At 32.1% G+C, this 12,963-nt stretch overlaps 1 protein-coding gene across 1 annotated transcript; it reads right to left on the reverse strand.

Moving 5' to 3' along the window:
* Positions 1-747: 747 nt before the first annotated feature.
* On the reverse strand, positions 748-8,602 carry LOC130440621 (cuticle protein-like). Its single transcript, XM_056773881.1, has 2 exons — positions 8,543-8,602; positions 748-1,242 (listed from the first exon to the last, which is right to left on the reverse strand). The coding sequence occupies exons 1-2, from the start codon at positions 8,600-8,602 to the stop codon at positions 748-750; spliced, it is 555 nt and encodes a 184-aa protein (XP_056629859.1).
* Positions 8,603-12,963: the final 4,361 nt, after the last annotated feature.

A 12,963-nucleotide genomic window follows, 5' to 3' on the forward strand; every position in this document is an offset into this window, starting at 1 on the left:
CCCATCTAATTTGATATTGAAGTATTTAGTTATGTTCATATGAGGTAACCAACCATAATTCAACCTCAATGGCACATGCTGTTCTCTCTTGTTAGTACGGTTTATGGGCATTGATTTGGTCTCGTTCAATATGTTTCGTCATACTTGAATTTAATTGATGTTTGTTATTCAAGCCAAAAGGGCTGACTTCTCTGTGGCAGCGGATATTTAATTGTGCTTTAAATCAAGTATATCACTAGTCTATAATAAGTAAAGTATTTAATATACTTCTTTGTATGACCATCGCTTTGATTTCTTTGACTAGTTCTCTTCTTGATTTATTTATTTATTCTAAATAATTTCTCAATAAAATTTCTATGCGCTTCAAACACGATAAATTTTGCCCACAAAACTTCATAAAAGACCGCACTTCACAACTGGTTTTTAATTGAAGTGCATATTTAAATTAGGATATCGTAAATGCCGCAAAGTGGAACGTTCTTTACTTTTTCAATATCTCTCGTATATGATGGAACTTCTGTATAAGAAGCTTAAATAAGTATTTATGACTTGTTTGATAATAAATTATTGAAAATTCGAATTTTCTTCATAGTAGAAACCTCGTTTTCTTGTAGTTGTTGGCTTTAAAATTCAAATAGTTCGTTTGTTTTTTGTTACAAAAAAATAAGCATAATTTATTGAGAAAATTATTGTTTATTTACAAAATAAGATACAGTACAATTGGAGAATCTCAGAATACATATCACTTTAATGGATAAATTTCCCATAACCTAAACCTAAGCCTGAACCATATCCATATGATAAAGGAGCTGAATACGATATAGGAGCTGGATGTGCAATAGGGGCAGCATATGAAATAGGAGCTGCAATAGGGGCAGCATATGAAATGGGGGCATGGGCAAAAGAAGATGGATAGGAAATAGGAGCAGCATAAGATACGGACTTGGTCAGAAGAGGAGCAGAAATCAAAGGAGCTGCATAGGATTTGGTTAAAATAGGAGCAGCGTAAGATATTGGTTTGGATATAATTGGAGCTGAGTAGGAGATTGGAGCTGAGAGATACGATTTAGAAATCAAAGGTGCAGAGATGATTGATTTTGATAATATGGGTGCTGAGTAGTCGCCATAACCATAACTTTCACCGTGTCCTTCAAAGTAAGAATTTCCCAGGCCCAACAAACCCCTCTTTTCTTTTTTATCTTCAACAGCACAGCATACTGCTATTGATACTGCAAAAATGATCTGAAATTAAAAAAAACATATAGAATATAGAATCTAAATCATCAAAATGATAATACAACTACACAAATAAAGCTATCAATTATTTGTTTCACAACTTACAGTTGATTGTTGCACACAGTTGTACAATTCACGCGTATTTTCAATAAAGTCAGATAAAGTCAATACTTCCACAAATGCAATCCATTTGTAATTCCAAAATCAACACAGATTTCTTTGTTTTTAATAACCTGGCCAAATAGACAAAAGAAAAAAAACTAAAGGACAAATGACGTTCAATTTCCTTATGAATGTAGAGGATACTTGTGCCAACAATTTAAAATATCAAAACTCCTCTAATTCTTAATAACCTGGCCAAATAGACAAAAGAAAAAAAACTAAAGGACAAATGACGTTCAATTTCCTTATGAATGTAGAGGATACTTGTGCCAACAATTTAAAATATCAAAACTCCTCTAATTCTTCTAATTCCGCGGATAGATTTATCTGTTTCATTTATTAATTTTTGCAAATAGATCTAATAGTGATTCATTCTTCAACATAATGAAAATTACATCTTGAATAACTCTAACTCTTATCGATATGAAGTAGTCACACCACAGTATATATGATCTGCTGCTGATCTCCAACACAAATATTCAGTTCCATCCAAGAAATCGAGTGTAATACTTGCCAATATTTCTAGTGTTAATTTCTAAAAGTATTTTCAACAAACCCTTATAAATATTGGCAAATCTAAGTCAAAGACTAGTGATATGATTGTCGTATATCGTAATATCCTATAAATCGTACTAATGAGAAAATGATGCTTCAAAAGCTTACAATATTGATGAAGCTATGAACTGTTTCTAAATAGGTACACCGACAATTCATATCAATCTGTCATTAAATCCATGTCAAAAATTTAAAAGTCACTTCAGTATTCCAGCATAAAACAGTATTTATTTACCTATAAAATTTGGCAAAACAGAAATGAAATTTTGGATTAGTAGTTTAGTTTGGATGTAGTGAGAAAGAAGCCGAAGCAGTTTGAGAAACGCTTGATGAGCAACCTTTTCTAAAGTTCTCGAAACCAATTTTAAAAATATAATATGATCCTGCGTTTTAACCGCTCCCTTACTTCTATAATTCGTAGAATGGAATCCACTTTCGTGCTCATAAGTTTCCAGAAAATGTGGTTGCTTGCGAGCAAGGTACACTTACAATTCTTTAGAAAGAAATTTAAGATATTTTTGATGGATTTCTAGAACAATTAGTATGGAGCTAAGAGTTGACACATCTAGAGATTTTGGGAAAAGATGGAAACTCAAGAAAGATCTAGTAAACGGGCTTTCTAAAAAAGGTGGATTTATTGAAGATATCGTTTAATACATAAAAGAACATAGAAGAAGTTGTATTCAGACAAGAGAAATTGTATGTCAGAGTCACTTAGTACAGCTTTGTATAATATACACTTCTATCAATAAAAATGTTTTGAACGTAAGAAACGCCGAATATATTCCTTCCAAACTATATTACTGCTGAGATGAAGTAGTTATTCGTGAAATATTCTTAGTAAAAATATATACCACATCTAACGATGAAAATCGAAACAATGAAAAGACGAATAGGCCTATATTCAGGGGTTGCTACTTAAGTTTTGAGATATGACAACACTGATATGTCGAATCTGACAATGCCATAATAAAATTTGATAATTTTTAATAGTGAATTTACTTGTTCATCTTGGACAAAAAATGGAAATAAATCGCGTGCGACGATTTTCTGTGACTTTCGTCATGGATCAAACCAGCAGTAGTGTGCCGATCAACTCGTTTCGACTTCTGGTGTTGAAGTACCATCTCGAACCAACGTGTTTCGCTGGTGTTCTGAACTCTATCGTAGGCGCATTTTGCTATAGGATGAATTTCCTGACGGTTGTTCAAAAGACTGATATTTCAAGATCGTCATGTGACATACCGTGAAATTGAGGCATACTTGGGCATTAGTTCCTTTCGCATACATTCAATATTTCATGAACATTTGGCTGTCAAAAAGATTTGTTCACGTTGGATACCGCATAATTTGACAATCAGTCAAAAAAGCTCGTGTCGATTGGTACAAAGAAATGCTGAAAAAAATTCTTTTGCAGTGCATGAAATCATGGAACTAAAAAACAATCAACCGTATGGGTCTTTCAAGATGAGCCAAGTCTAACAAAAGGTCTTCGCGCACGAAAGACTTCGTTTTTTCGGTATTTCTGGACGTGTCGCCAATGTTTCATTAGAATAAAGGAAAATGGTCAATTCTGAAAGGTGCTCCAGCATTTGTTTGCCAAAAGTGTTCGAAAAAATCAGAGGAACTAATCATAGAAAAAGAATCATTCTCCACCAGGACAAAGCAAGCTCTTACACATCAGTTTATACAAAAATGTTTTTGAACAATCAAAACATCGAATTTATGGTTTATTCGCCGTACAGTCTATGCTTGACACCCAATGATTACTTCTTACTTCCGCGGATCCAAAATAAATTGCGAGGTAAACATTTTTCTACACTTGGGAAAGTGACGGATGCTTCACGTGTTTTGGAGATATCTCGATCGATGGGAATGGAAAAAATTGCTTCGACAATTTGTTTTTATTTGTTCATCTCAAAATCCTCGTTATCACTCCTTGACTCCCAGTGAAAATGTTTGCAATTAGAATTTCATTTCAAGTTTTTATTGTATAGGAGTGAAATATATTGATACAAAGAGCAGACATCTAAAAGAAGAAGTAGATTGCTCACTCAACAGGTTATATTGACCGATTTCAAATTTTTTTTATTGTGAAATATCTGGAACCGTAAACTAATACTTCATTTGTCCTACGTACTCGTATATATACTATATAATCTCCGGATAAACTGGATAATTTACTTCTGTGGAAATGGCTGAGATGGTATTAGGTCGAATATGGAAAAATCTATCAATCTGAGAATATTGGTGGGGAAAACACTAGAAAGTGTCTTAAAAATAAGAAGATGAAACAACTCTACATCGGAAAAAAATTGGTTGAGAAATAAATGGTAGAAGACTGAGCAACAACTAAGAGAAAATGACTAAAAGGGACACTCAAAAGCTATCCAAGTCTCGTGTAATCTCACAAATAATAATGAAGCTAGAGAAAAGTGACAACAATTACTTATACTAGTAAAATTAATTATGGTCTTACACCCATAAATGAATATTTAACAACGTTGCAAATGATTTTATGGAAAATTCTAGTATTAGAATAAAGTCGTAAGCCGTGCAATTTGGTACCTGAAGTTGAACTGGTTAATAAATTGAATGGAACAATTTGTTTCGATTTGGATTAAACGAGGAATTAGGTAACTTGGAATCGTACATATTCCAAGAAGAGAATAATAGAATGGAGTATTCTCGTTTATATATCAATTCGGTCGACCCAATTTTTGAGAGGTACTTTACAAGAATGTCAAAACTTTATTCATTGCAAAACATTGAAGGAGTATTTGAAATGAAAAAATAATCTTGATTGAAATGAAAGAATATTAGAGAGTTTGAAGACTCGCTAAATTTTGAATAATGAACAAATTATTAAAAATTTATTTAAAATATGATCAATTTGGAAATCAAAAATTCCATTGCTAATTGCGAAAAATGAAATCTATTCATAAAAATTTTCATAAGATCTGAATAAACAAACTCAACTTCCATAGGCCTATATACCCCAAGACATGATGAATCACAAATGTTGTTACCTAAATCTGGATGAAGAATCTAAAGCACTGAAGATGAATCAACAATTCGAAAAAAACATTGAAAGATAAAAGTGTAGATTGAAAATAGTTTATTCTGTATTTTGGAGAAAGAGTTATTCGGAAAACAATATAACCCGTATATATATAGATAATAGTAAAATAGTTTTTCTCGAACTTTTGGGTTAGGATTGCACAAACATTTTACGTTATAAAGCATTAACCCCGAGCTTGGATACTCGAACTGGCCTCAAAACTTATATCAAAACCACTTGTGTAAGAAATAAAAAAATAGGGCAGATTTCGAAAAATTATGACAAAAGTTTGAATATATTGAGAATGTGAGTTGGGTAGCAATTGAAAAATTTGTATTAGAAATATTATTGCGAAAAAGTCACATTCTATCATTCAAACACTTGAGATTCCACTTAATCATTTATTCATATTTATTATTCTATTGTTTCTTATTCCTACTCATTCTATTAATAAAAAATAACAGAGCCTACTTACCAAAAACTTCATTTTAAATAATGTTTAATGAATGGATACGGTTGAATGCACTCTCGATGGTTCTATGTTGAATTTAATAGGATCCTATGCACTTTATATAGTTTGTGGAAGGGTAAAACTTCTTTTTTTCGTTATGTGTTAACACAAGTGAACTAGATCAAGAATCACACGTACGAATTGTTCATATTGTCATTTAATGGTAACTTTTACTTATCTTGATACATACATACAAGTATACCTACGTATTTACAAAAGAAGTCTCATGTATGGTCATTTCATTACCACATCGATTACGATAAATGTGTAAGTTGTGATAGGTGTTTAGAACCTTTTGTTATTGTCGTTTCATTATTGATCGATTTATTAGAAAAGTATCTCCAGTAATAATTGACTGAGTATGTCAATTTTAGGGATTTTATAACAACACTGTTTTAAAGAGTACGTCGATAGTTTCATAAAATATTGAGATCATTTCACACATTAAAGCTGCTTAAATCACCCCACCTACTCGTTAAGCTTCATTTTCAAGTGAAACAACCCTGTTTTGTTATATGTTTTAGGGTGCTGGATATGAACATGAAAGTTATTTTTTTCTAAAATTGAGGCGTCATAATTAAATTCGCATTTCACCCGAAAATGTGGTAAAAGATATTCCAAGATTTACGCCCTTCGAATATAAAGCTACAAATGAGAACAGTTCAGCCAATCCATCAATAATGAATATTGTGAAACTTTCCGGTGAAGGAATAGCTTGCAATGCACTTATCTAGCTTAAGCTACCCAACAAACTACTAAAAACTATTAATTTCTATACCGTGTGTCGAAAAATGACGTTCATTTTTAGTTAGAAGTATAAAGTCCAAAAAACGAAAAAAGAATTTGAAAATTTTTCACGTATTTCGGATCCTTTTTGTTACTTTTAGTTATATTTCAAGAGTAAGTTATAAAAATTTTGAACAAATATTGATTACAGTACTGCCAATAAGGGGGATCATCCTTAGGAGACAGAAGAATATATTGGAGCCTTACGTATACAGCCAAAAGAAATCCAATCCTACCCTCCAAAATTACTTCTCTAAGGAATTCCCAAATTTTTTTTCAAATAAACCCATGACCCCCAAACCTTTCTATGCTAGAATTAGGTCATATTTAAGCGAATTAAATTTCTTCCTTCCTGAATGCCTTTCTATCGAATCTTCTCAGACTCCACCATGGACAATAGAGAGCACCAAATTCATTACCTAGCTCACCTCATTCGACAAACACCACACCAATCATATGATAATCGAAGGACACTTTAATAACATACTCAATAAGTACAAAAACTTTGAATTATATGCAATATATCAAGCCTCACACATCGCCGCTTCATCAAACGATCCTAATCACCTCATACTCACAGATTCCCTTAGCCCAATCCAAACTCTTCAAAAAATTCACACCACAAATTCCTTAGAAGTAAAAATCAAGCAACAAATGTAATATATACAAAATAACAACAAAAAATAGCATTTTTCTAATAATATTCAATTTTTTTTTTCATTCATTTGTATTCATAAAGAATGTAATTTCTGAATTGATCAAAAAGCGTCAAAAAAAGGACCGTAGCGGTTAATTTTTTCACGTTTTCGTGTTAAAAGAAGTGCCGTAACGTGTTATATTTTTTCGCAATTATAAAATCGTTTAGTGGGCTTTCTCATGTCAATTCATTTCTCCGATAAACTGTCAGACTTTTATGGTTGAATCAGCAACTGCAGCGACTATGAATCTTCTCCCTCAGAAATCCAGGGAACAGTATTTAAAGAAATATAATTCTTTTATAGAGTGGCGCACTAAAAAAGGTATGAACAGCTTCACAGAAAGAGTGTTACTAGCTTACTTTGAAACTAAATTCAAAATGTGGAAGTTTTCAACAATTTGGTCGACTTTTTCAAAACTGGTGCACTAATAGTATAACGACGTAGACATCAGTAAATACTCGAAACTCATTGCATATTTGAAAAACAAATCGGTGGGTATAGACCCAAAAAATTTAAAACATGTGCCCGTGAAGAAATTAATAAGTTTCTGTTGCAAGCTCCAGACGATCATTATCTCATACATTATAGATTATACTTGGTAAACATTTATAAAAATATAAAAACCAACGACCCAAAAATTTCAAAACAGATCTTTTCTTTTTGCAGTATAGAAATGGAAAATGCAAAACCCAAGTTGTTGGTATAAATACTTGTTTAAAAATTCCCTCGCTTAACGCAATCTATTTGAATATACCTAATCCAAAAATCCTCTCTGTGCATAAATTTAAATACTCTTCGGCGTTTCTATTAGTGGATTCCGGTAGTAATATAATTAAACTAAAGAAGCATGGTGGGTGGAAATCCAGCACAGTTCTGGAGGGTTACGTAGACGACTCAATACAAAACAAAATGGATTCCGCAGTGAAAATTTTAACGGGAATAACTAGTTCGCCTTCAAGCAACATTGTAAATGTTCACGATCCTATCAATAATCCAATAAGTACTAATACAACTATAGATGATGTTATTTCTTTGAACTCGTTAAATGCTACCAATTCAAGAACCAATAGTAATGTAATTTGTTCTTCACTTCAAATTAATAACGCTCACAGGTCTACTTTTAATATTACTATTACAAAATAGAAATTGATGACTTTTGTCGAATTTTTTTTAGTCACGGACGTATGAAAAATTTTGTATGAAACTCGTGAGTAAAGTAACTTTTTTTCACTCGTAGGAATTGCCAATCAAACCGTTCTACTCGTGAAAAACGTATTACTTCACTCACTTATTGCATAAATAACTATTTGTTGGATCCCAGCACACACTGGAGTAAAAGAAAACGAAGAGGCAGACCTGGTCACTAGGAAGCTGTAAAGAGTGATAGTTCGGAGGGTGTGAACATTTTAACTACTGCTAATATTAAATCAATCCTAAAGCGTAAAGTGCTCAATGAATGGGAGAACAAATGGTGAACGTCCACACATCAATTACGTGAAGTCAAAGACTTAGTAAAACCATGGTCAATATTACCGAAAAATCGCAGAGATGAAGTTCTTCTAACTCGTCTCCGTCTACGCCATACTGATCCATAGCTACTTATTTGTTGCGAAACCTGAACTAAAATGTAGCAACTGCAATTGCAAATTGACTATAAAACACAGAATGTCCATCTTTTAACTGAAAAAGATCATCATCAAATCTACCACTCGGAAAAATATGTGAAATTTTAGATCCTAAATACAATATTACCTTAAAAATTAACTTAAACAGATCTCGATCAAAAACTTAATTTAACAAAAAATGTATATAAAACACTTAATTTTTACTGAATTGCTAATAACCTAATAATTTTGTAGTAAAAAAAATATTGATTACACGCCAAGTTTCAAGCATTTGAGCATCGAAAAACAGGAAGTGGCTTTTAGCGACTACGACGAGCTTGGTCTGTTATTCTCCAGGAATAGCTGATATTTTGATATTGATTGAATATTGATAAAATGATTGTCTGACACAATGATCTCCACACTAAGTAAAACGGACCAGAACATGTTATGAATTGCCATGATAAGCACGTTAAAAAAAACGTAAATTTTCATAACAAATACATGATAGTGATTCAATTTTACAAGACTTGGATACTGTTAAATTGTGAGCGGTTTACTTTTAGAATATTTCTTTATATTTAACGTTTATTAGATCTGTATAACTACATAAAATGGGTATGCAATAATTGAAGTGAAGATTTTTGTGAATTAAGGCATTCGATACATTATAATAATGCTAATCTAATGGTTTGAAGAATTCATAAACTTATATAATATATAGGGTATTATATTGAATAAAATTATAATAGCAGTCATTACGCTTTGAACTTGTTCTATCTATTAGATAAGAGAACCTATAAGGAGAAGACTGGTTTGTTGAAAATGTCTATTATTGGCATAAACAAGTTGAAAAGTTTATGATGAGAAACGGTCCGGATACAAATGAAAATTTGTAAATGTTGATTGACTACTGGAGAACTTATTGAAGAACCTAACAGATGATTTGCGTGACTAATTTGTTGACAAACATTTGACTGTGACATTTTTTTTGGATTTAAAGGATCATCTTCGTGAATTGATGGTTTAGCGGTTAATGGCGCCGGTCACTAAAATTAAGTAGACATTATATTTAACCAAAAACGCGACGAATTGAATGGCATGTTACATAAGTTCTCAATAACTTTAATAAAACTGTTTTAATTATTTAGTAACCCAACAGTTGGATAATATTGATAAGTTTCCTGAGCCTACCCCTAACAACCATGTTTCACATTTTGCTCATATGAATTTCTATTTATTCATTCATATAAGCAGTATTTGACTTAGCGACCGCCTTCACCATTATGTACTGGAGCCTCAAATGGTTAAACGGTTTAAATTAACTAGATGCTGTAAGACAGAGGTGTCAAACTCAATTTTGCAGAGGGTCATATATTAAATTTTGAATTGGTAGGTGTGCCCGATTGAAAATAAAGAAAAGAACTGAATTATTATAATATTTTATTTATTGAATTATATAAGTATATAATATACGGTTGTTAAAAATCATATCAAAGTTATAAAGGACGGTAGGTAACTATGTTGAGCTCGAGGATCCAGATACCTGATTTCTCTTGTTTTTGACAAGTTGATTGATATATGGTATTATATTCGTTGTAGTTATTTTAAGAATTGATTAGAATTGATGTTCATTCGTAAGTATTGTGCGATGTTTGTTCTTATTTATTTTCATGACGAAAACCATCTGCTATATAAAATGTAAGAGTGTTAATCTCATTAAATTTTTCTTTCAAAATACTGTCCGATTGAAGATAATTCCACGTCATTTGCAAATGAACTGGTACCTGTGAAGCTTCAAAATTGAATGGATTGTTGAAATTTTGGAATTTCTTCATTCATTTTGTGGAAGTCTTCAAAACGATTGTTGATTTCTAAATCAAATTTTGCAGAAGCTGAAAATATTCATCCAATTTTTTTTAGTTCAATGTGCCAAATGATTTTAAATGAGGGAACTGGACCAAAGTTTGATTTTTACCTGATTATCCCACAGCCTCAACTTTGTTTCAAAGGCTTGAATATATGAATACATTTGAATGACAATCAGATTTTTACCCTGTAACTTTATATTCATATCAGTCAAGTGTTTATTCATATCTACCAAAAAGGCACAATCAATCCACCATTCATTATCATAATCAATTGGTTTGCCTTTTTCTAGCATGAAAGCTTGAATAGGGTCACGTAATGCAAAAATCTTTCTAATACTACACCTCGATTGGGCCAACGAACTTTGGTGAAATAATAGACATCAGAAAACTTTTCGTCTAAATCTTGTGAAAATTGCCTGAACTGCCTGTAACTCCTGTAACTGCTCCTTCACTATTTTTATTATAGGTTGCATGACATGGCCCATTTTCAAATGTTTGGATGCCAATTATTCCTGATGAATTATACAGTGAAATCCTACAAAATTCCCTGATGTTTTCTGTTTTCATTTAGTTACAACGTCCGAATGTTTGCCAGCCATGGCAAGAGCTCCATCCTTAGTTGTGCTACTAAGAATATTCCAGTCGAATTCATATTCTGCTAGGACATGCTCAATTGCAGAAAAAATATCATTTACTGTTGTTGTACCTATCAGTGGAATGCACTTTAATAGTTTTTCAATTGTTTCAAAGTTACTGTTAATGCCTCGTATAGAAACAGCAAGTTGAGTTGTATCAACAGTATTAGTGCTCTCGTCAACAGCCAGTGAAAAGTTTGTAAATTCCTTAATTCTCTCCTTCAGATAAAGAACCAAATTTTGAGATAAATCGATTCTTCTTGAAGCAACAGTGTTTCTTGAGAGCGAAAAGACTTTTGAGATGGAAATGAAACATCGGCAACTTTCAACATACAGTCTTTAATAAAATCACCATCAGTAAAAGGTTTTGATCTTCGGGGCATTTTCGCTCTCTGTATTAGCTTTAGTAAACATCGATTGTTTACCTTGAAGCTTAGATTTTAAAGATGACAATGTATCGATTCTTACTTTTTCTTTGTAACAATCGAATTTTGACTTATGATTCGTATCATAGTGTCTCTTCAAATTAAACTCCTTACAAACAGCAATCGTTCAATTACAAACCAAACACAGGGGGTTACCTTTCCATTTTATGAAAAAATATGCAATTCCCCATTTAGACTCAAAAACTCTGCACTCACTATCAACTTTACGTTTTTGTGACATTATGCCAAAATCGTAACAATTATGAAATTCAACACAACAATAACATCCATAGACTTGAGATTGTGAGCATTTAAAACATCTGTAGAGGAATCGAATGAAGTCTAAAAGCTCTAAAAAACACGATTCTTCTTTCTGTCACACATTGCGATCGAGGACCTTATTGATATGGCCCAGGGGCTGGAAGCGGCCCGCGGGCCGTATCTTTGACATGAGTGCTGGAAGACAAGGCGATAATTCTGTTTCTAAACTGCCACGCCAATATATTTTGAATTTTGCAATAAAATGCATGGAATAAAGGAGAAGTCCCTGATGACAATGCACAGTGTAACAAACAAAAAAATCTAGCTAAAAATAAAATTTTTAATGCTAGGTTTAATTCGATTTCTTATTCATAATTGAAATTGAAGTTTAGTAATCAAGAAGGTAAATGTCAGCATATAGAATTGGCAGTCATTTTTAAAGATTTTTGTAAAACTGTGGTGTGATTAAAACTGTGAGATAATGTTTGAATCACAAAGCAAGTGCTTACTTAAAGTCAATAAACAATGCGTTTCAGAAATTATGTGGTCGTATGCCTAATCTATAAGTAAATTGCTTCATTTAATTATCACCACGAAGACGGCGTATGTTTTTACAACGTTGTACAGCGTCTAGAATTTATAATAAAAAATATCCTCAAGTATATATTAACTGTGGAAAAATTCATTTGCTGCTTTTTGCCGCCTACAGAGAAAATTGAATTTAAAATATCAGAACTAATGTGTTGTATTCTCAAAAAAACTTCGGCCATTATGTTTTACACAAATTTTTCAATTGATCATTCTGAAGGGTGCTTTTTTAAATTAGTCGTCAAAGTGCGTCAACTTCTATCAAAAGCAAGAAACTGCTTTTCTACCGAAGCTGCTTAGCTTTCAGAACAGCCTGATGTTCAATAAATTTTATTAGCGACTAAGCAAGAAAAAAAATAATTACTATGGTATTTTATTTAAATTTTGTAATCTATTTTTGTTAATAAATTCATTTTTTTAATTTCGAACATCCCACGTCCCAATGAACATTTTTTAGTTGAATTCCTCGCGATAGCGGATCTTTCAGAATTGATTGCTTTGTCACCTATTCATTCCTTACCACATTTACGTGAGTTTTGGATTATTTCTTGGATTAAAAACGAATCATAA

This window comes from Diorhabda sublineata, chromosome 2 (genome assembly GCF_026230105.1).
Source record: "Diorhabda sublineata isolate icDioSubl1.1 chromosome 2, icDioSubl1.1, whole genome shotgun sequence".
Classification (NCBI taxonomy): Eukaryota; Metazoa; Arthropoda; class Insecta; order Coleoptera; family Chrysomelidae; genus Diorhabda; species Diorhabda sublineata.